The sequence below is a fragment of the Rosa rugosa genome, chromosome 4 (assembly GCF_958449725.1).
Source record: "Rosa rugosa chromosome 4, drRosRugo1.1, whole genome shotgun sequence".
NCBI lineage: Eukaryota > Viridiplantae > Streptophyta > Magnoliopsida > Rosales > Rosaceae > Rosa > Rosa rugosa.
In genome coordinates this window covers 44,454,077-44,479,038 of record NC_084823.1, presented here as the reverse complement: position 1 = coordinate 44,479,038, position 24,962 = coordinate 44,454,077, and the positions used below count along the sequence as shown (strand labels likewise).

Below are 24,962 nucleotides of genomic sequence, written 5' to 3'. Positions count from 1 at the left end.
ATATGCGACCGAAAAGTGACCCAAAACTCGAACTTCACACGTAAATTTTCAAAGCAGAGCTCCGCGCTGGATAGGATCTGTATATATATATATATACCTGCAGAGCGCCCTAATTTATTTTCATTTTAATGTTATCTACTACATATAAGATTCGTTAAGGGGAGTCATCCCCACGTTGGGGGGCACTTGCAGCCATGCAATGTGACAACAGTACTAATAGATATAACCAAAGATAAGCCAGAGTTCGATCATTAATAACCTAATTTATTCGCTAAACCTAATTACGTTACTTACGTATACAAGCTGTTGCTATTAAGCCATGTGTCATCAACACCTTCCACATAATTTTGAACTCTCCTATGAGGTCAGAATTACAAGTCAAAAACTGCCCTAGATAAACTTCAATAATAGTTCCTTTTATATACTCGAACCTCTGATCAATAATGTTTTTTTTTTTTTTCCGGCAAGAGATCAATAATGTTTATCAACCAAATTGAATTATTTTGATAAAAAGAAAAACGAATTATATAAAGATTTTCCCGAAAGAAAAACAGTTTAGATAACATATGCAGTTTCCGTTTTTCTAACGTGCACACGGAATAGACGTGCAGTTGTTAGATGCCAATATTTAAAGATTGTTCTTAGTTCCCAATTTTCAGCGAGTATATATCATTAGCTTGATTGAAGTACTCCCATACCAAATCAAGGATCTCTTCCCCAAAAGCCAAATAGTTAATTCTCTCATTTCTGCTCCCAAATGGCCAAGGTTCATCCTGTAACAGTAGTCACCAATATTGAAGATGGTTCTTCAAGTACATCTTGTTCCAAGAACTACATGACTTCAAAGAGAGAAACATTCACTATATGGATGAAATCCCTTGTGATGCAAGGAAATGGATGCACAGCTTTCGACAAAAATGGTGAGATCGTTTATCGCATCGATAACTACGACGACAAGCACAGCAATGAAGTCTTCCTTATGGGATCTCCACGGCAAGGTTCTCTTCACTCTATGTGAGCATAGAATGGGAATGCTTTCGCGTTGGAAGGGCTATGCAACCAACGGGGCTAATCCAATGTTTCGAGTGAGAAAGAGTTGCAGATCAATCCTCGGAAACAAAGAATCTAGTAACTCGTACAAAGTAAGCATGGGATCCGACGGAAGTTGCTACAGGTTTCAAGGTTTGGCAGCTGGAAAATCAGCAGCTTTCAGATTAACTGACAGTAACGGAAGAGTTGTGGCTGAGGCAAAGCGAAAGCAATCATCTTCAGGTGTTGTGTTGGGAGATGATATTTTGAGTTTGGTGGTGGAGTCTGATGTGGATCATTCTTTCATCATGGCTCTTGTCGATCACTGTTTATGGCTTAATCACTGTTTATGGCATCGGTTTATCACAACGGAATTTTTAGGTGTTTTGTTTCAAGCGGCTCCTTGGCGCGGCGCAATCTGGACAACAACAACTAGGGTTTCGGTAGTGGGCTGGGTCTTTTATCAGGCCTATGTTTTAGTTTTTATTATTTTAATGATTAATTTTCTGATACTGGATTTCTTGAAGCCCAGAAGAAAATTAATTTTTGTTTTAAGTATTTGTCTGTATGGGCATGTCCATCAGACTGGTTCGGTGTATTACTTTCACAGCCCATTGGGCTAGCTTGAGGCAGCTTAATTGATCCTCACTTCTCTAAAAAAAAAAAAAGGGTCCTTGACCCAAAGCACCAAAATGAACAAAAACTATCCCACTTACCCCAGCAACAGAATTTTATTCCCACTTACCCTGTTTAAAACAAAATGACAGTTTTGCCCTCTCCTTAATTAATTAATTACAAGAGACCTCTCTCCTCTTTTCTGGATCTGCAGCACCTCTCTCTCTCTCTCATCCTCCATTATCAGATCTGCACCATCTCTCTCTCTCTCTCTCTCTCTCCGGTGAAGGACTGGGACCGCGGCGGCCGAGGCGGGCATAATTCTGACGCTCACTTTAATCCATCGCACGGCAGAGGTGGCAGATCTCTCTCCACCACGATCCCGTCCCATCTCTCTCTCTCTCTCTCCAGTAACTGCAGGCGATGCACTCTCTCTCTCTAATGAAAGAGCTCGCCGGAAAGTTGACGTGTTGAGGACCAACCCGGTGCTGTGCATCTCCGACGTCTATGCACTCCCCGATCTTCACCTCCGGCGCGGCGTCGACTTCTTGCCCAGATTCTGGCGTCCGCTCCACTCTGCCGTCTCCGCTGCGCATCACGGCATTCGATCCCACTCCACCGTTGCTCCGGTGCTGTATCCTCCGGTGCTCAACGCAGGCCAGTGGCAGAGGAGAATGCAGAAATATGATTTGGTGCCCAGAGTTATTATCTGGGTGCCCAAATCAATTTCTCTCATTCGCTTTTTTTTTTTTTTTTTTTCGTTTTTGTTTGGTAAAATGGGTCAGGAGGCCCCAAAGGAAAGAAAAATGAAAAAAAAAAAATCTATTGGGGCAATAGACGTCTGTTGAAGCGTCTATTGCCCCAATAGATAGCTGATATTGGGGGGCAATAGACGTCTATTGGGGGGCAATAGACGTCTATTGGGGGGCAATAGACGTTTTGAATTAATGTAATCTCCTTTTTTTTTTTCTTTAATTAAAGTTATATTTGTGTAATTTTAGAAAAATTAGTTCTCATTTCGGTAATCGAAACGTCTATTGGGAGGCAATAGATGTCTATTGGGGGGCAATACATGGCTGATAGTCATCTATTGGGGGGCAATACATGGCTGAATAGTCATCTATTAGGGGGCAATAGACGTCTATTAGGTGCAAAAAAACTTTCCGGTGAGATTTTCAGCAAATTCCGGTGGGCGGTAGCCGGAATCCGGTGAAAGTTGACCGGAATCCGACGACCATTGACCGGAATCCGGCGAAAGTTGACCGGATTCCGGCGGCCGGTGACCGGAATCCGGCGAAGTCTCTCATGGTTTCTCTCTCTTCCATTTTCTCTCTCTCTCTAAGTAACAAATGGGTGAGGGTAAAATGGTATTAAAAAAAATTAAAAAACAAAAAAAAAATCTTAATTGGGTATTAGGGAAGACCTCCTTAGAGTGTTTTGGGTAAGAGGGAATTAAAAAAACTTAATGGGGTAAGTGGGAAAAAAATCTCTAAAAATGGTGTAAATGGACAAAAACCCAAAAAAAAAAGCGTCAAATATGAAACTCAGCTAGAGCCGTCTCAGATTGTACGTAGCTATAGGAAATAGTAGTATAGTGGTGCAGACCAAAATCAATTTCTTTTTACCGCTCTAGGGTTCATGAGCACTGATGGTGCCCAAGAGGATTGCCTCTTTTTTTTTTTTGGTGGAATTAACTTTTCCCATTGTCACTACGGAGTCATGAAAACATTTTAATTACATGATCTAATATACCTGAATGTAACCAATTGATGATCGATCGATTAATTCATTATCATTTACTCTCTAGCTTCCTGTTGGTTCTGCAAAACACATATGATTCATGCTCTATTGTTCTTGTGAGTTTCAGTCTAATTCAGCTTTAGAAATATACAATCCTCAAACTGCTGGAAAGTATTAACTGCCTAAATAAGTAAATATTCCACAGCAACATATTTTACGTACTTCGACATGTCCTTATTGCAATGGTAACTGAAAGAAAATAATTGATAAATTGTTTCTTCCAGTTCCTTTGGCATCAAGTTTCTCCATAGTTAAGATGCTTTATCAGAAAACGAACAAAAGAAACACCCTCCTGACATGTATGATACTTCCCCTTCATCTTCCGCATGTATAATATGTATTCTTGTATAATTAAAGTCTTAGTAGCTTCCTCTTGTTACTGTATTAATTATATACATACTTGTATAATGTATAATATCTTCCTACACATTAGTCAAATCTGTATAGTATCTTCCACAAATTATTAGTGTACCAAACCTCGCCTTTCTACAAAGTCTTAAACGTGCAGAGATCGAATTGTGATTTTAATGCATTCATAAAAACAGGTCATCCAGAAGGAATGAAAAAAAGAAGAGAAAACAAGGAGCTCATGCATCTAGCTCATTTAAAATTACAATCGGACCATTTCAATAAGGGGAGTGAAATTTGCACTCCCCCAATTACAACATTCTGCACTCTTTCTGATTATTTTAATATTATCTATACACTACATCTCTTTGTTGTTCCACAATTGCCCCTTAAATCTTCCAAAATTTGCGGTTCTTTCTCTCTGCTCTTTCTTTATATTTTGAACCTGATCTGTGAGATTTTTAGGTTTTCTTTCTTAAATAGATCAAGTTGAGGGACTCTCAAGGGAAGAAAAACTGAAAAGGAAACATCAAGAGAGTAAATGTCGATTATTAGAGAGATTTGATATAGGATATGAATATATGATATCAACAGCCTATTCTTCAAGATCAAAAGTAGTTGATCAAATTAAGTAAAACTTCCCAGATTCATTGCCCAATGAATACACTGAACAAGGATCACAAACACCCAATTTCATGGTCAGATTATTCCCAATATTCGAGTCATCAATCTCCAAAATTTGCTGTTTTCTTTATGGGTTCTGCACTTTTGCTCTTTATATTTGAGTTTCAATTCAAAACAAAAAACCCAGTTTATTGAGAGGCAAATCGTGATTTTGAGAGCAAACCTCGCCTTTCTACAAAGTCTTAAACGTGCAGAGATCGAATTGTGATTTTAATGCATTCATAAAAACAGGTCATCCAGAAGGAATGAAAAAAAGAAGAGAAAACAAGAAGCTCATGCATCTAGCTCATTTAAAATTACAATCGGACCATTTCAATAATTACTTAATTAAATGATTTTTTTATATAGTTATTCTTAGTAAAATCTATTACATTTTGTAACATTCTTTTAAGCCTTAACAACACACTGTCGAATGTAACTATTACGGTCAGACCTAAAATTGCTCATTCGTAATATGAGTGTTATTTTCTTTTCTAGTTTTATAAAGAGGTAATATTGTATAGCATGCAAGTATGCAACATCACAGTTGGCTAGCGGCTCTTTTCTCTTGAAGGTGGTGGTCTCGACTCTCAAGAGTCTTTACAAATAATAATTTTATTTCTATTTGCAAGTTACAGATTACCTAAAACTTCAAATTCTCAACTCCGAACCTACAAATTGTTTGCACAAATTTCTTCACTTATTATAGTTTTCTATCCTACAACTAGCTCCTATCCCACGTATTAGCACGCCAACATAAAGGTTGTAAAAGCACACATAGATCTGATTCTTCTTCCCTTTCCTATTGCTTTCAACTCTATGCGAGTAATTATTGCAGTACGTACATATATGTGCTTTCCATGTTTTCCTTAGGTCACCTCCTATTTCTTTTCTTCTCGATCTGAGTCGTCTCCACGTTGGCAGCCACATGCTGCCACGCAATGTGACAATATTACTAACAGGTGAACGCGTGACACCAACCTATTAAATTTATGATAAACCATAGCTAATTAGCTAGAGATAAGAGCTCAAATTAACAAATCATGGAAACCCTAATTAATTCCCTAAATATGATATTAATTAATATGACAAAGAAATTGATCATACAAGTACTCCCAAGGTTGCCATTTAAGCCATGTGTCATCAAAACCTTCAACATAATTTGACAATTCTTAGGTTCACCATTGGGGTGAATGAGCATATTCACCCTCTCTTGCGATTAACTCATAATAACTTTATAATTTTCTAATCCAACAATTCATGTTGTATAACGTAATACAAAGATTAGCTCTGTAAAAAATCAATCAAATTGAAGACCTTTTAGTTATTAACTTCTATGAAATACATGGACGGTTCATCATACTAGTAGTAAGTGTTGTTAGAACCATTCATTTATTTGATTCAATTAGATAATTAAACGATTTCCTATTCGACTGATTTTTTACATAGATGATCTTTAAAGGCTAATTTAATATATGAACCGTTGGATTATAAATTTATTAAGTAAAAAGATGTTAATCGACAATGAGGGTGAATATGCTCGTTCACCCTAGGCCTCATCATTTAGCCATTCGGCCCTAAGCCCGACCCGGCCCTTGCATTAGGGCGGGCCGGCCCTACCCTTTCTCAAATAAGTTAGGGTAAGGGTCATGCAAATGAAGCCCGACCCGTTTGAGCCCGTTAGGGCCAAGCCCGGCCCGGCCCTTTAAGCCCGCCCAATTAAGCCCTAATAATTTTATATTTTTTTTATTTTTTAAATATGTTTCTCTTTAGTCTATAACATACAACTTATCTCTTTTTTGTAATTGATTTCCTAAGCTTTATTTTCTTTAATTTTTGTTTCCTTTGTTAAACAATTAATTTTGGGAGATTTAGAGAGATAGTTAATTGAATATAACCATCTTAACTAATATTTATAATTGTTATAACTTATAAGTTAACCATTGAGCCACATTTTGAGATAATATATATATATATATATATATATCTCTTTTTGTTAAACAAATTAAGGCCCTTTTAGGCCCATTTCGGCCCTATTCGGAAGGCTGACCCGACCCGGCTCTAGTGGCTCGGGCCTTTCGGGTGGGTAAGGGTTAGCATATTTAAGCCCCGGCCCTAAATTTTGTTGACTTTGACTAGGCCAGGCCTGGCCCGACCCTAAACCCTAAAATTTAGGGTAGGGCCGGCCCTAGCCCGGCCCATGATGACCCCTGGTTCACCCTAAGGGTGAACCTAAGAATTGTCCAACATAATTTTGTTAATGTTCCTTTTTTCTCATACTCGTATATTAATACGTGCTCCCAATATACTAAAATATATAATGTAGGTCAAAAAATGCCGAACATACCTTTAAACTTCTTTTCAATAATTTTTGTCGAACCAAATTGAATTATTTTGATAGGAAAAGAAAATAAAGAATTTAGATCGATAAACATCCAATTTTCTATGCACATATCACATGTGCACAAAATAAACGTGCAGTTCGTTGTTGATGAGAAGCCAATATTTAAAAAATTTATTCTCAGTTCCCATTTTCAGAGAGTATATATTTACCAGCTTGAATTGATTGGAGTACTCTCACACCAAACTAAGCCTGTCTTCCCCAAAACCAAAGAGCTCTCTCATCTCTGCTCTCATATGGCCAAGGTTCATCCTCTCACAGTAGTACCCACTGAAGATGCTTCTTCAAGTACTACTTCATGTTCTAATAAATATATGACTTCAAAAAGAGAAACATTCACAGTATGGATGAAATCGCTTTTGATGCAAGGAAATGGATGCACAGCCTTCAACGAAACTGGCGAGGTTGTGTATCGCATCGACAACTATGACGACAAGCACAGCAATGAAGTCTTCCTCATGGATCTCCGCGGCAAGGTTCTCTTCACTCTATGTGAGCACAAAATGGGAGTGTTTACGCGTTGGAAGGGCTACGCAGCCGATGGGACAAAGCCAATGTTTCGAGTAAGAAAGAGTTGCAGATCAATCTTCGGAAACGAAGAGTCAAGTTCATACAAAGTAACCATGGGATCTGATAGCAGTTTCTACAGTTTAAAAAGTTTGTCGGCCGGAAAATCAGCAGCCTTCAGAATAACAGACAGTAACGGAAGGGTTGTGGCGGAGGCGAAGCGAAAGCAATCGTCTTCAGGAGTTGTGTTGGGAGATGATGTACTGAGTTTGGTAGTGGAGGCTGATGTAGATCACTCCTTTATCATGGCTCTTGTTACTGTCTATGGCTTAATCAAGCGTCAAATATGAGTACTTAGTGTGTAGCTCAAGCACATAGATACATACTTCTAGCTAGCAAGTAGTGAAATCAGATTTTTTTTTTTTTGACCCATTTTTGGGTTGTGATTGATATGGCTCTCAAACTTTTTGTGGGAATTAAACCCATTCTGTAAGACTTTTGTGATACATAATGATATCTCTTTTGTGCCATCGGTGACTTTTGTATAATGGAATAGTTCTAACTTCATCTAATATCCATTCATTTGTAATGAACTCCCTGTCATTTGGCACTATATATTTCGATCTAGTGTTGATTAAGTGTTCACCTGAATCATCATCGTGTATGATGTTTTATCTCAAAAGTCGTTGCTGCTATTTTAGATCACTAAACATCGTTAACTATTGTAGTACGTTTCTAATATGAAACTAACTGCTTCATCCATATCTCTAATTTCTATCAAAGCAGGCAATTAATTCCAACAACATCCGGCGTTCATATGATTTAATCCCATTTGCACACATGTAACAGATCCAGACTTCTAAGTTTTTGGCCTAAAGTTGCGGGGTTAACAGTGATATATTGTCCACACTCCACAGCTGGCAAGAACAGGATCGACAAGTTGTGCCATGCTCTAAATCGGTGTAAAGGTCCATGTCTTCCTCATCTAGAAATTGTCCTACACTTTTTCGTTTTTCTTTGATTCAATAAACTGATTGTGTATACGTTGATTTTTGACTGGGTGCATAGTAGATGCATGTACGATTAAGTTTCTGCTGCAGACAAGCATACATGGTATGGATTGAGTATGGGATACTGAGAAAATAATGAGCTTTTTAGCAGTACCTACAAAAGTCCAAGAAGGTAGAGCAAATTACAAAAATATTCTTATAAAGTTAGGATATCTCGTTTTATTTTGTTGTTCTGTTTTTTTGTCAATGAGCTTAGAGCATATCTTAACAACAACAACAACAACCATTTTGGATACTCTATTTATTGAAGTTGAAAAACTCAATGAAAACCTTTCTCCCAACTCTAGTTCAAACATATATATATATATATATATATATACAGGCGGGTTCCAAAGAGGGACGTCCGCACTTTCGCTAAAGTGCGGACGGCGCTACTGCAGCAGCTTTCAGGCGATGGCGGGGCGGCGGGGCTTTGCCGGACGGAGGCCGGAAGCATCCCAGACAGCTTCTGGGCAGCCATCGAGGTCGGAGGAGGTCGTTGCTGCAGGTTTCTGGGCAGCCCTGCAACCACGTCGCCGGCGACTCCACCTACCGCAGACCGGTCCGTCCGACTCCTGGCCTCCGTCCGGCAAGCCCCGCAGCTCCGTCGCGCCCCGAGCCGAGCTGCAGCAGCGCCGTCCGCACTTTAACGAAAAGTGCGGACATCCTCTTTGGAACGCCTCCGTATATATATATATATATATATATATATATATATATATCTCTGTGAATTAGATCTGGCTCCTCTGATACTAAAGAAATCGAGAACATGTGAAAGAGGTATATATATATATATATATATATAAAATTAAATGTTCACAAAATGGTATAGCGATCGAAAAATGAATTGGTTTGAGTGATTACTCAAACCAATTCATTTTTCGATCGCTATACCATTTTGTGAACATTTAATTTTTAAATTACGAATTCTAATTAGAAATATACAACAACCATTAGAGATGCTTAACGCACTTTAATAAACAAGTGTTACCTGCGCATTCGTGTCTCTCAGTGTAGTCAGCCTGGGTGTTTCCGAGCAACGAAACTTACACCCATTATTAAGAATTCACCCATCTCTTAGTTCCTTGGCAAAACACGGCTAGACTGAAGTGCATTTGTACTCATCACTCATTACCATTTAAACCTACAATTAACGCCATGGATTAGGGAAGATTTGTTAAATCTTGACCGTATATGTATGTATCTACATACACACACACAAATACGACCACCGGCCATTTGTATACGACATGCAATGTATAGATTGAACTATTGAAGCAGACATTATTTGACTTGAATGGTACAATTAATTCTCCACTAGTCCACTTGTTCTTCTCTACAGCCAATTAGTACACACTTCACCAGCTAGCTACTTTAATTCGGCCCACCAAAGCTGCTATACTATTTCCCAAGAATATATAAAATAAATTGGGATATACGTACCAGTGCAGAAATACACTAGGGAAAAGGAATAATACGTACCCGGCCATGAGTTATTCCACTCAAGTTGGAGAAATCAATTCTTATTATTATCCTCCTGAAGTAAAATACAACTTGGTCATTTGGCGGCATATTTACTTACATGAAATATATATTACAAATTAATTAATTTACTTGATTCACTTACATTTACTAACGCAAGGAAAATTTAAGTTTATTTGAGCTTTATGCTTCAGTTCTTTTCTGAAATTAGATTACATGGTAGATGCGCCTTAGGTGAAAATAAGGGCCATGCCTACATTATGCTATAGTGTTTTTCTTTCCTACACGGCTATGCCTATACATAGATTTAAAATCGTAGGGAAAGAAAAATCAAAAACAATAAAAAGTTCATAGGAATATTTTCAATTTCAGGTAACAGAATCATTCTGCCGGCAATAGTGAAGTGAAAACCACGGTTCTTTAGTAAAGCTGGAAGGCCCAAATTGGCTTCTTCAATCTTGACACGACCAAGGAAACTCGAAACCACCAGACACGTTCTAGATGCAAATATCAAAAACATCATTAATCACTATATATTCTAGTAGTGTAGTTGATGGCTGTAGTCAAGAAGTTACAATCTGTGAGGAAAGAAAAATCAAATGCATGAAAACATTAAAACGTTTCATACAATGGAGCCGGCTTACTTGAAATTTCAGTAGTGTCTGTCTCATCATATTGAATCACTCATCAGTCATGACCCAATCTCAAAGAGCATAACCCATGATTCACTGATGCCATACTCTCTCATCACCCATACTGTTAGAAAAACAATCAAACTCTGTATAGGTTACGAAGAGCCATCCTCCAAAAGGACCCCCCAATCGGCCAATCCCCCGACTCTGAAATGGACTCGTTCATTTTCATCATTGTTTAACATATGCAAAGGAACTTCACGAAACTCTTCAATTGCCAAATCGAAAGCAAGGATAGCATGTTTGGTCATCTCATCCTCATCATTGTGTAGTTGTGTACCCCTAGCTTGGAGCCAATGGAGTGTCTCGTTTCAGTATTCCCAAAAGAGTTAGGCATTGCTTCAGTAATTCAGTTGAATCAGTTGGATTAGGCGATTAGCGAATGAATGATTTCCGGTCAGAATCAACTCCTAAGTCATAACAAATGATACTAGGCCTTAAAATTGAAGACCATAGAAAACTAATGTAAATTTTAGAAGAGGGTGGAATTTGTTTAAGGATATCTCTATTTGTGTTTGGCCCAAACTCTAGGTTACTTGACCTAGTGGTAATAGGGTTAAATTAGAAGGATCTAGATTCCTATTCAATGTACGATTACTTTCTTTGTATGATTGAGATTCTATACATTGTAATCCTCTATATAAAGAGACCCCTATTATCAATGAGAAGACACAGCGATTTCCTCTCAAATATCGTTTCCCTAAAACACGTTATCAGCACGAAGCCCTAACCCTGAAACAAATAGCCAAACCCTGATTCAAGAAGCTAAAAACCTTGAATCCGAATACAAAACCTTGAAGCCTTTTCTGCCTCCACCTCACACATTGAAGAAATCGATCCCAGGAGTCCAGAACCGGCGGCCCCACCTCAAGAACCGGCCGAAAACCCACCGAACCGGCCACCGGAAGCTCCATACAACTCGCAGCAAATATTACACCGGTTCACCATCTTCCGGACCTTTAATTTCCACCAAATTTTGGTAGCAGAAGCCAATTGATCTGAAGTTTCAGGAACCGGAAGAAAAGATCCAAAAATCGGCCTTAAAATACGTGAACCGGCCACATGAGCAGCTGCACCTTGAACCGGCAGAAAATAAAGAAGAAGAAAAGAAAAGAAAAAAAAAGGAAAGGAAAAGAAGCCCAAGGCAGAGGCCCACTGCCACGTCATCACAAGGACCCCACTGCCACGTCATCGAACCACGTCAGCATCAGGGACTCACTGCCACGTCATCACAGGGACCTAATGCCACGTCATCACACCACGTCAGCATATGGAACCCACTGCCACGTCAGCAGCAGGACCCACTGCCACGTCAGCGTCAGTGCCACGTCAGCCCTCCGGTCAACACCTGGTCAACCTCTGGTCAACTACTTTTCCGGCGACTTTTCCGGTCATTTTCCGTCGACTTTTTCCGACCACTTTTTCCGGTCAAATTTTCCGACCACCTATTTCGAGGTATTTTTTACTAAACGTTCCCGTTTTTTAATTCAATTTCTCTTCTTTTTCGGGGACTTGCAACATCCCTTCTTCTACCCCCCTTTCTTCATCATAGGAGAGACCTAATTAAGCCGAACTGTGGGGGTTCGTGCTCACTCCAAGCTTGGAGCTTGTAGAGTTCTCCAAACTTAGAGTTTGTTGAGATAAAACAATCGACCGCAAACATCATTGTTTTGATCTAATCCAACCCCTATTGGAATCAAATTTCTTGGAAGTGACTACGCTCAGAAATTTTATATGTTTTCGTGGTAGCTTTTTTCCGCTCCGAAACTAACCCTTTTTCTTGTTCTCTTTCAGGATGAGTAACCTGAACAAATTGGACTTTGCTCCATTGGGAACAACTGGCTCTGAATATCACAGGTGGGTTCATGATGTCCGCCAGCATCTCAAGGTCGATGGAATCCTAGATACGATTCTCGAGCCTAGCCAGGACGTGCTAATTGTTGAGCAAGCTTAAGCTTTGGAAGCAAATAGAGCAGCCTTAGAGGCAAATAAGGCGAAAGCCATCATCCTAATGACTCGTCATATGGATGATTCGCTCCAGTACGAGTGTATGAATGAAGAAGACCCCAGAAGGCTGTGGGTCTCACTCGAAGAAAGATTTGGCAACGTCCGTGACTCCCTGCTTCCTGACCTAGAAGTGAGATGGCATAGCCTCCGCTTATGTGATTTCAAGTCAGTTCTTGACTGCAACTCGGAACCACTTCGCATTAAATCCTTAATGGAATTCTGTGGTAAAGAGATCACAGATATGATGTTGATTGAGAAGACTTTCTCTACTTTCCCCGTCTCTGCATTGATGGTTGCTAAGAACTATCGAATCGATGTTACTGCAAGACGAATCACAAGGTTTCATGAGCTCATTGGAGCTATGAGTGTCGCTGAAAAGCATGACAACATCCTTGTGAAGAACTATAATTAGAGATCCGTGGGAACAGAGCATATTCCGGAATCCAATTATAGTCGCGCCCCAAAGAGAGGGCGCCAAGAACGAAACCCTAATCTTAGGGATACTTCTGCACGTTCTGGTCCATATAATCGCTCTACTTGGGAAGGTAATCGCCAAAATAAGCGTACACGGAACCGAAGAGGTCAACGTGGAAAGAGATAGGGAGGCAACGCCTCTGGCCATGTTGGTGGTGCCACCAACACTAAGAGCCATCTAAATGACGCTTTCAAAGCGCCTCAATCAATGGAGTTTGAGCAAAGAGATGTATGTTCTCGATGTGGAGTGTCTGATCATTGGGCACACATTTGTAGAACTCGTGAAGAAATTGTCACCGCCTACAAAGCATATTGTGAAGCAAGAGAAGCTCACTATGTGGAACAAGAAGATCAAGAAGATGATCTAGAGTAAAGGGTTGAAGACTACAAATTTGGCTGGGATCAATAGATCGCCAATTCTGTTTAAGTCTTTATTTTCCAAGAGATGTAATAGGCAATTGCCACACTATGTAGTAAATGTCATTGGTTTACTTTTTCTTCACATAGGCTCATCCAAAATGAGTGTGATGTCTAGGAAGGTTTTGAGATAAGTGGTACTTAAGCGAGCTTTGCTCCACCGACATCTCTCTACTCACCTGGTCATATTTATTTTGGAGTTACCGAAAGAAGTCAAACGATTACCTTTGTTTTGCATTAGCTAGCATTTGGATTAGATTCTCCTAATGGTTAAGAGACAATGATGTATTCCGTTGGCTTATGAATAAAATTTTGAGTTCTTTTCTTTATGACTCCATTTTGATTATGAGCATATGACCTTTGTGACTACGATGGCTAGGCCATCAATATTAATTCAAAGACATGGAATAGCCCAAGTTCCACTTGCCAAATGGCACCTTAATTACTGTCACAGAAACTCTCTACGCTCTTAGGGCAAATTGCCCTATGAATAGCCAACGGATCCCATGCGAAAACGCATGTAGAGAACGAAAATGAGTTCCTTTGCAATGCCTCTAATGATTGCGAACAAAGGCGCATCTTAGAGAAGTCTATGTGTCTCTCTAGTGGACTCTATGTCACTATTCGAGCCATTAAATCCAATAAAGTTATGAGAGAAGATCTCTTGGATTTAGACACATATTGGCTTTGTCACGACAGGATAGATCATCCTAGTCATGACATGATGATCCGTCTACTGAAGACTTCACACGGACATCCATCCTTTTGAGCAAAATGAAGCAAGAATCTAATGCCAACCATGAGCATAACGCCATGGTTGTTCCTCCTATTGGCCATGACGCCATACATGCTATTGTTCCTCCTAGATGTAGGCACACATTTTGCTTCTAATAGCGCTACAGACGCTCAGGCCCAACCAAAATCCTAATTGGTTGCTTCTACTGCCCCTCGCTCATTTTGCAAAGCCTGTTCTTTCGGGAAATTAGGACTGAGACCGTCCTATGCAAAGGATATGAAAATACTCATTCTGTTCTTACATAGAATCCGTAGGGATTCTGTGGACTGTTTCAACCAACCTGCAGACGTTTAAATATTTCATGATGTTGGTTGACACACAAACACGCTGGTCACGCGTTGTGCCATTGTCCACCTATAAATGCTGCTTATGCTCCTCTCCTAGCACATATCATATGACAACGGGCTCACTCCCCAAATCATCCTATTCAGTCAATTGGATTTGACTATGCTAGAGAGTTTACATCAAAGACCCTCGATGGTTATTGCATTGGGACCGATGTTGGACATCATATTCCCATGTACACACCCAAATGGACTTGCGGAAACGACTACGATGGTAGTCCGGACATTGGTAATGCGCACCAATCTCCTTATATCCGCTTGGGGTAATGCAATATCGCTTGCAGCTATGCTAATTCGTCTACGACCCACCGCCACTCAATGTACCTCCGCGTTACAGCTAGTGACTGGGTACAAGTATCGTACTTACGCATATTTGAGTGAGCCATTTATGTGCCAATTGCGCCGCCACAACGCTCTAAGATGGGTCCTTACAGATGAATGGGCAACTACGTTGGATTTGAGACTCCAACAATCGTCCGCCACTTAATGTCCTTGCGAGGCGATCTCATTACCGCTAGATTTGCGAGTTGTCACTTTGATGAGACAGTCTTCCCGTCGTTAGGGGGAGATAAGAACATGAATGTTCAGCAGGAATGACAGGAATTGTCGTGGTCTGTCCCCACTATGTCTCATCTCGATCCCTATTAAAGTGACGAGATCACACAAATATGCTGCAAACATGCCTGCAAGGAAGGACGTCCCTACGAGAGGACGTAGCGCCACCCTACACGGAGGTAGGCATGGCGCCAATGCCAAAGAGAGTGACACTCTGGCGTTACAGGCTATGGCCCCAGCTAGGATGCGTGGGAGGCCCGTGGGTTCGAATGATACATTGGCACAAACCAATCCTTGGATCATCGACACTCAAAATCCGTCTCATGAGTATCTTCCGGGTTATGGTTATCGTTGGGGGACGCCTCAACGTCAGAACCTATTCCTGAGAATATAGAGCTCTATGAAAATTACACTAGTGTACATGAGATGTGGGATAGAAACTCCATCATAATTGATGATGTAGTTGCGCATGAGTTTGTTGAGTCTGATGATATCGAACCATGCTCCGTTGATGAATGAATGCTAACGTAGAGAAATTTAGCCTAAATGGAAAGATGCGATCCAGGTTAAGTTGGATTCTCTAATGAAGAGGAAGGTTTTCAAGCCAGTAATGCCAACACCTCCTAACATAAAACCTATTGACTAATGGGTCTTCGTTAGAAAGCATGATGAGAAAAAGAGATGGCAATCTCGCCTTATGGCGCAAGGCTTCTCACAAAACGTCCTGGAATCGACTACGATGAGACATATTCTCTCGTAATGGATGTCATTTGCACTCCACTACCTTGTCAGTTTGGTAGTTTCCGAAAATAACTGAACATGCAGCTTACAAATGTGGTCACTACGTATCTCTATGGGGATCTAGATACGGAATATACATGAAGGTTCATGGTGAACTTCATCGACCCAAGTCAAGTGGCTCTAGACCACGGAGCGCGTTTACAATAAGATTGAAACACTCACTAAAATGACTACTTGATTGGGAAGGGATATGCCCACGCGTTTCTATAACAAGTTTCGGATTCTATCGCGGTTCATGTTGGACATGATCTTCATTGGAAGCCCTTAAAGAGTTAAGGGAAACCGCTGAACACTAGAAATCCGAGTTTGAGATGAAGGATTTTGGGAGAACACGATTATGTCTCGGTTTGGAACTTGAGCATCGTGTTGATAGATGCTTAGGCATTTTGACAAGGTCAAACCTTCAAAGCACCCCCATGATCGTTCGAGTCTTGATCCTGAAAAGGATCCTCTTCATTCGAAGGATGATAATGAAGATGTGCTAGAGGCAGGAGTGCCTTAAATGAGTACAATAGGCGCATTATTGTACTTAGCTAAATGCACAAGACCGGACATCTCGTTTACAATGAACTTGGTAGCTAGATATAGCTCTGCGCCAACGCGACGCCATTGGATTGGTGTAAAAGATATCTTTCGATACTTGAGATGTATGATTGATATGGGCTTGTTCTATCCCTACAAAAAGATGATGGATTCGGACCCATCACACACCAGGAACGCCGGTCCATTATCCCCATCCCAAAACAACATGTGTTTTGGAAGGTTTTGCTGATATTGGGTATCTCTCTGACCCACACAAAGGTCATTCCCAATCCGGTTAAGTGTTCACCATGGGAAAAGATCGTGATATCTTGGAGGTCTACAGAATAGACCCTAGTCGCTATATCTTCGAACAATGCAGAGATCATTGCTCTTCACGAAGTGGTTCGTGAATGTATATGGATTGGATCCATAATTGCGCATGTTCGAACAATTGTGGTTTGAAGTCTACCACAGATGAGCCTACGAGCATTTAGGATAATGCTGCTTGTTTTGAACAAATGAGGCAAGGCTACATCAAAAGCGATAACACCAAGCATAATCAGCGACAATAGACTCTCCTAGAGATTAAAGTGAACTAGGTTCAATCTGAGGACAGTGTGACAGACTTGCTCACTAAGTCATTGCCTAAATTTCACTTTCGAGAGACATGTTGGTAGCATCGTTTGCGGAAGTTACCCGAACTCCCATGACCGTAGTCATCAGGGGGAGATGCAGACATCAGGGGGAGATGCCTACATGTATGGTCTCGAAACGTGAAGGGTGTGTTGTGCTCTTTTTCCCCTTCGACCGAGGTTATTTTTGTCCCACTGGACTGGGTTTTTGTTACTCGGCAAGGTTTTTAACGAGGCAACGAGAGAAGCACCGCGTTTGGACAACACAAGGGGGAGTGTTTAAGGATATCTCTATCTTTCCTTGTATGATTGAGATTTTGTAATCCTCTATATAAAGAGGCCCCTATTATCAATGAGAAAACACAGCGATTTCCTCTCAAATATCGTTTCCCTAAAACAGAATTTAATTATACCTTAGAGATCGAAGCTTAAACACCAAAGCTAGGATACAGATTAACAAGGTATGCAACAAGTCCAACAAGATCAAAGATATGGGGACTATGGTTGCTGGTTGGACTATAAACCATAATTCAGGATCAAGGACCTTTTGTAGATAATAATTATCCATATCAAATTTGAACTTCAGAGTCCTCTGTATAAGGTAAACTCTTAGTCTTACGCGTTTGACCTTGGCATTTGTTATAACAAATAAATGTAGACACAATCAACTAAAACCAATTAATGAATCTTTTCCTCATTCCCACGTATAATGTTCCTCATCTCAATCCATCTGAGTTCTGGTGCTGGGTTTGTGGTGTTTTGGTGTGATTTTTTGAGGTTGCGGTGGAGGGAACATGAAGACGAGATGAAAAAGAAATGAAGAGAGAATAACTTATTAATTTGCCGGATAATGTGAGTAAAAGTGTAGCTTCTTACCAAAGATTCAAATTTTAAGATCTATATGCAATTATGCAAACAAACATAAAACCCTAGTTCTAATACATGACGGGAGCTTCCAGTTTCAAAAGAAAAATAAAATATAAAAGAATATATTGATGCTATGAGCCTATGATTGTCACATGCTTCACATATAGTATATTAGTATGATAACATTGACGAGCTCTAAAAGATTACAGAAAAAAGCATGGACAGGATATGCAAACTAGCTAGTTGATTGAATTAAGCCAATGGGGCAGACACACAGCAAAGAACCAAAAAAAAACTATATGACCTGTGTACATATTAGTTTATTGATCACTCCAATAAACTCAGATCTTGATTTCTACAGTGGGCATACCCAGTTGTTTGAACTATACAAGGTATTAAGGTTCCAGTATATCAGAAAACAGTACTTACTAGCTCCTCTTGGAATTTTTTAGGTTGCGTACCGTCATTACAAGCTGTTGTCTTTCACCTTCTACCTCTGCAAATTTGAGACTTATCTCTGAATATCTCTCCTGCATCTCTTTTAGTTCACTTTCCATTGACATATTTCTCTCCTTTAGTGATGCCAATTCAGTTGATAAGTTATCAGACACTCGCCTCACTTCTTCAAGCATATTATCTTTTGAAGTAATATCCTGCATCATAAGAAGATCACTTGAACAATTGCACATACAATTTAACAAGCATATCAAAGCAAAGACAAGAAGCTCAGCAGCCGAACTTAATATTTTGGACCTCTATAATTAGTTATACAGACTACTTGAGCTAAATTTGGACAGGAACTCTAATTTTTATCGAATCCATCACTGTCAAATTTATCAGCATAAGCATTGTTTGGAATGTCATGCATCATATAAAGGGTTACTGACCTGTTCAAATGCACAGTTTTGATTGATTTCTTCCACCCTGATTTCTAACTCTTCGATTACATTCTGAAGATCCTTTTCCTTCTCCAGAAAAGAAGCAGTTGAGCTTTCCAAAGCAGCTTCCTTTAACTTTATTTGTCCCTGTAGAAACAAATTAAAAAGATGGAAATCATTAACAACATTATTAGTACATGCATTGGTAGAAACAACAGATGGAATATAATTGAGGAAGATAGTTTACAGGTTTAACTTCCCTAAAGACTATCTATCCTCTATCCTTGCATTCACCTTCACTTGGTATATGTCTCGTAATTAAAATTTTGTATAAAACTTGTTCATATCTAATTGGAGTTTTAAATATACCTCCAGCAGTTTTATTCTCTCCCTCAGACTTGCAACTTCTTTTGTTGCACGAGGAACAGGCAGAGACTTATTGTTTCTCAGATTATGTTTAGCTCCATCTGAAACTATTGTTCGTCCATTGCTATCCTTGAGCTTCTTTTCAATAGTAGTGAGTGCATCCTCCTTCTTCTTCAGATCAGCCTTAAGATCAAATACCTGCCTTTTAAGACTTCCTTTCTCTACCTCATCCTCAGAGAGAGTACGTTTCAAGTCATTACACTGAGCTTTCAGCTTGTCAGACTCCAATTGTAGGCGTCGAATGGTTGCCTCTTTTTCATCCATAAGATACTTCATTTTATTCAACTTCTCCAACGACTTCTCTGCTTCCTTCTTCAGCATATCAATTGTACTCACCAACTCATTCCTTTCTACATTTCCTCTTTGAATCAGCATCTCAGTTTCCTCAATTGATTTCTTCATTTTCTCCAACTCAGCACTCGAAATTTTGTTTTGCTCTACTTCCTCTGAAAGACTGTTATTTTCTCTTGTAAGCCTTTCAATCTCAGCTTTGAGCTGTAAAATCACCTCAGAGAAATCTCCCTCTTGCTTCTGCTGATCTTCAAGCTGCATGGACTTATTCTGGATTTCCAATAACATCTGTTCCATCTCTCTGGTTTTCTCATCTAGTTCGTTGGAAAGCTTCTGCAATTTTGCCTCATACTCATCCCTACTTGCCTGGAGCTCTTCCTTAGTTTTCTTGAGCAATTCTTCAAGGTGACTCTTCTGTGCACCCAGTTCACTCGCTTCTGTCATTGCTTTCATTGCTACCTTCTCATTCGCATCAAATGTGGAGGCCATTTGTGAAGAAAGTCGTCTAAATTCTTCCTGAAGCCTCTCAGCTGTATTCGCATTTTTCAATCTAGTTTTCCGCAGTACCTCCTCTGCTCGGATGGCTCTTTGCTCCTGCTCAACTTTAGCACATGTTACAGTTTCTAAATCAGCTTCAAATCCTTGTGCCTGCTTCTCTAGTTCTTCCTCCATACTTTTGATGTGAGATTGAAGTTCCTTTATGGTAGCCAACGAATTAGAAAAATCTTCGGCCTGCTTCTTCAATTCTGTTTCTAGATCCTCAATTTGGTAATGAAGCTCATTTACACTAGCAGTGGGAGATGAGCATTCATACTGCATCTTGAGTTGTTCTTGCAGTGTGCTTTGCTCTAGCTTGTATGAGATGTCATGGTTTTCCTGTTTCAATATCTCATAGTCAAGAGCAAGCTGCTCCATTTGCATCTCAAGCTCATCTTTGTCTCTCTTGTAGATCTCTAATTCATTATAGAGGTCTGTAATCTGTTTCTCCAGCAGGTGTGTATCCTTGGCATGGCTGTGCTCCTTAACAAGATCCTCCAGTTCCTTCTGCTCCTCATCCTCAGTTTCCACATCATTTGAGTTGGTTGCTCTCGAACCTGCAGCATCATTTGTGGATTCTGATCTGTTGGAATTAGCAGCTTCACCATTCTTCTGCTCCAATATTTCCTCCAGGTCTCGTACAGCAAGAATCAACTCAGCATTTGACTCTTGGGTCTTCTGGAGCTGTAACCGAAGATTGCTATTCAGGTCCTTCTCACAGCTGAGTTCTTGTCTGATTTCATCAACAAGAGCCCGTAGATCCCCACCTTCTAACTGGAACCTGTTTTTTGTTTTTGTATCATCCATCCGATACTGAAAGGCTTTTAGCTTCTCACATTCAGCCTTGAAAGCATCTCGTTCCTCTTTCAAGCTAACGACTTCTCTTGAAAGATCATGCCCCCTTTTGCTCTCTTTTACTATCTGCTTCCTTAGTGTTTGTAACTCTAACTCTGACATGTCCGCTTGTCTGGACAAAACAACAAGCTCAGCCTTTAGCTTATCAATATCGTCGCCTGAAGACTGCAGAGACCTTTCTCTCAGAAGGTTGTCCTGAGAACTCTTTGTTGAACCATCACTACTTACTCCATGTTCAGAATCTGCAGACCACTCCCACTGTGATTGCTGTTGCTCATTATTTGTCGAGCCATAAACACCAGGTCTGTGTGGTATTGAGGGCTGATTTGGTGATGATAGATAGTTGGAAGGGTCGTGACAATTGTTAATGTTTCTCAGTACAAGCTCTCGAGAAGTATCGAGTCCAGAGCTGCTGTCAGAACTGGACAATGTAATGTCTGATCCAATAGAGGCCGTGCGGTTGCACTCAGCATTTTGAGTGGTCCTATTGATCGTCTCATCCTGTGAATCAATAAATGCAAACATGAATTCTACCTTGCAACAAAATATATCTAGACCTTGAAGTTCAAATGACAAACTAGAGAGAAATTGAATAGACAAGCATGGATGGAATGAAACTCACCACTAAAACGCTTTCATCTGCATCATTATTGCTCAAGTGTCTCATCAAGCTATTATCCTGAGATTTAACTTTGGCATCTTCACAGCCTTCTACCTCTCTTCAAAATTTTCCAGCAAGGCCAAATCAAAAATCAGATTTCATAAAAGCAAAAGCTGCGAACTCCACGTAAAGAAAATAACTATGACATTCATATATACCTCTGATCAGCATTTGCCTGTAACTTTTGAATCGAAACCTATTCAAAAAGAAAAGCGAAGAGTTCAGCAAGACACAGCAACAAAACTGTAGTCCTTATCCTAACATATCTTGTGGGGAAGCAAATTCTAGCAGTCGAAAATGTGAAGTCAAAGAGAGTACTAACATGCAATACTGCACTTGAATTCTTAAGAGGAAGAGACACAGAGGAAGCTTTAGTAGCCTCAGAATACTCGGCAAAATCAACAGAAACCTCCCCAAGAACACTTGCTTTAGAAGATCCCTACACAACACCAAAAAGCAAAATCAGTTCCTCATAAAACACCACCAACATTCACTAGACAAAAACTAACAATGCAATGCTTGAAATCTATGGCAGCAATTCTTACAGTTGAAAGGACAAAACTATAGAGTCTCTCCTTGATCTTCCCGGTTCTTGGCTCCCGGTCGAATTTAACCGTTTCATAAACCGGATTTTCCCATTTACAGCTCCCATCTCGAACCACAGCTTTATCTAATTTCACAGTTGGCTTTCCCACATCTCCAGGAATCACAGATACCATCAATGCCTCCACACCCAATTTTGGCACCTGAAATCACCAAACCACACACTATATCACATACAATTCACCAAATACCTGAATCACATTCACACATTTGGTTTCCAGGAAAGAAAAAAATGAAAGAAAAGAAAGAAACTTTTGGCTTTTAAGAACAATGCTGAATTCTGAGGATAAAATCATCAAATCAAGAAAGAGAGAGAACCCATTGTTTGCATTGCATTTCCTCAGCCAACAAACAAAACCCAATTGAGAGAATAAAGACATTGACTTTTAGATTATAGAACAACCTGAGTTGCATGAAACTGCAATTTGAACAGAGTCTTGATCTTGTTCTTGTCGCTTCTCCATCTCGCCGACTTGAACATCTTACACTACCCACAACCGACACCCCAATCCTCACCGGAACTCCGAACTCACCGGAGCTCCGGTACAACCCACCGGAACAACCCCATTGTGTCAAAAACCAATTCACCAATTCAAGACCAGAGCCAAGGTGTGAGCTTTGTCAGCTTCGTTAGCTTGAAAAACAGAGTATAAAACAGAGTGTGGAAAATGTAGTGGGTGGATCAATGTGAGTTGGAATCAGAGTGAGTGGAATTCAGAGAAGGTTGGACTGTGGATTCTTGGGAAATGGGTTCGAGAGAGAATACGTACTGAAGACAAAAACAAGAAGCAGATCTGAAGAGAGCCTTCTCTTCTCTCTTTGCTGCCAACAGTCTTTTGGAAAGAGATGACACATGTAGGTGATCTTTTCTAAAAGAAAAGATGGAGGAGAAGAAAAGAAATGAGATTTATGTCAGTAAAAAATTGAAGGAGAAGCTTCTGCCAAATAATTGATTATTGGGCATTGAATAAAGAATTTATTATGGAGAACAGTTTTGGTATACTAATTTTCTGATTATTTCTGTACTTAGGGTGTTGGGTCAAGGGAGCAGTAAGTATGAAACTTTCAGGTTTTAAAGGGATGATTCAGAACACAGATGTGCAATAGTACTATCATGAATGAATGATTGGATTACATCAAATACACATTTTAGTTATTTAAAAATATTGATTATAAATATCAAGGGATAAGTATTGGGTCATTTGCACATTCAGTGTATAAAAGAATTTTCATTTGACATACATACATGCCCTTGTGTGTTTTTAAGGTATTTTTCCTTGAGCAAATCATGTTAATCTGTCAAGGCATTTCTAGGAAATTCCAACAATCACACTTGAGTCTTAGAGCAACTCCAACAGCTTCCCTATCATTTCTGTACTATAGGGAAGCAAAAGTCAAAACTTTAGCCTTTTTTTCTTCTCCAACTCCAACAGATTCCCTATTTTATAGCAATCTCTAAAATCTCTATAATTCTTCCTTAAATTTTAGAGATTGCTGTAAATTTAGGAAATTTGATTTTCTCTTTCCTTTTTATCTCTAAAATAGGGATGGTTTTAAGGAATCTGTTGGAGCAAAAGAGGCTCATTTTTCCCTAAAATAGAGAAAAATCAAAATATGGAGAAGCTGTTGGAGTTACTCTTAGGTTGAATTTAATTGAGATAATGAATTGAATGGATTCTCTCATCAATTCTTAGCTGGAATTGCTGTAAATTTAGATAATGTAATTATAAAAAAACATTCAGGTTAAATAAAGGGTTCTTTTGACATTGCATTTAAAATGCGAAAAATGCTCTTTTAACATTTGGAAGAATAGTTTTAAGAAACAAAATGTGATTGAGCAAAAACGTTTGACAACAAAAACAAATCCACACTTGAACCAGCTTGATTAAGTCAACATCAGCATATTTTGCATATCATATGGTATATATTACCTTCTATTTTCTAGGGGAATTATATCAAATGAATTAGATATGTCATTATCATTCCCATGGATTCTTCTGTATGATTAGGCGCCCTAGGAGCTTATTATATATATAAATTTATGTCTTTTATACATATAGTTCAACCAAATAAGCACACAATCTTGGCCCAGTAATTGAATTGCTTCCAAATTTGAACAACTATCCAGCCAGCGGCCAAGAGTCCCTTTGGCATTGGCCTTCCACAAATGCCCATCAGAAGCACCAACAATTTCATATTCCCCAACCTCTGCTCTTTCAGTTCTGGCATTGAAGCAAACTGTCCATATCAGTGTGACACATGCCCTGGCTCCTCTGAAATGGGTGTTCATTTTTCTCACCTGGGTTTTGTTGGGTTTTACCAGAAGAATGTAAAGATTGTGATGCAAGGGTTTGGTTGGTTTCTTTCTAGTTTTGCAAGGACAGTACTGTCTTTTTATCCTGTGAGTGAGTGTAAGGTGAGGTAACAAAAGCACAACATCAACGGTCAGCTATGAATAATTAATTATTTTTCGGGATTATTATAAATCTTGAGAAAATGACATTTTACCAAATAGCAAACGGTTCTTTAGTCTAAAAGCAAGAAATTATTCTAGATTTTTAGCCTAAAAGCAAGAAATTATTCTAGATTTTTTATATAAAGGGGGACAATTAATTATGTGTTCTATGATATGTTTCTGAATTAATGCTAGCTAACCAATACCTGCCGACCAGTATTAATGTGCTCACATTCACCAGGGGATATTATTAAC

The 24,962-nt window shown here is 39.5% G+C and overlaps 2 protein-coding genes and 1 pseudogene across 2 annotated transcripts; 2 read left to right on the top strand and 1 right to left on the bottom strand.

Moving 5' to 3' along the window:
* The first annotated feature begins 564 nt into the window (after positions 1 to 564).
* On the top strand, positions 565 to 1,555 carry LOC133746457 (protein LURP-one-related 11-like; annotated as a pseudogene).
* Positions 1,556 to 7,029: 5,474 nt separating this feature from the next.
* LOC133707028 (protein LURP-one-related 11-like) lies at positions 7,030 to 7,887 on the top strand. Its single transcript, XM_062132574.1, has one exon. The coding sequence runs from the start codon at positions 7,093 to 7,095 to the stop codon at positions 7,711 to 7,713; it is 621 nt and encodes a 206-aa protein (XP_061988558.1). The 5' UTR covers positions 7,030 to 7,092; the 3' UTR covers positions 7,714 to 7,887.
* A 10,256-nt stretch (positions 7,888 to 18,143) lies between these two features.
* On the bottom strand, positions 18,144 to 23,160 carry LOC133743769 (uncharacterized). Its single transcript, XM_062171799.1, has 8 exons — positions 22,656 to 23,160; positions 22,195 to 22,395; positions 21,972 to 22,088; positions 21,808 to 21,845; positions 21,611 to 21,707; positions 19,249 to 21,489; positions 18,889 to 19,026; positions 18,144 to 18,654 (listed from the first exon to the last, which is right to left on the bottom strand). The coding sequence occupies exons 1-8, from the start codon at positions 22,731 to 22,733 to the stop codon at positions 18,430 to 18,432; spliced, it is 3,135 nt and encodes a 1,044-aa protein (XP_062027783.1). The 5' UTR covers positions 22,734 to 23,160; the 3' UTR covers positions 18,144 to 18,429.
* Positions 23,161 to 24,962: the final 1,802 nt, after the last annotated feature.

Bases quoted from the DNA above. Each gene is read 5' to 3' on its own strand.
- LOC133743769 (XM_062171799.1), bottom strand. From the start codon at position 22,733: ATGTTCAAGTCGGCGAGATGGAGAAGCGACAAGAACAAGATCAAGACT. The intron at 22,396-22,655 runs GTTGTTCTATAA...TGGTGATTTCAG, and splicing joins TGCAGTTTCATGCAACTCAG to GTGCCAAAATTGGGTGTGGA. The intron at 19,027-19,248 runs GTATATTTAAAA...TTGTTTCTACAG, and splicing joins AGAGAATAAAACTGCTGGAG to GGACAAATAAAGTTAAAGGA.
- LOC133707028 (XM_062132574.1), top strand. From the start codon at position 7,093: ATGGCCAAGGTTCATCCTCTCACAGTAGTACCCACTGAAGATGCTTCT.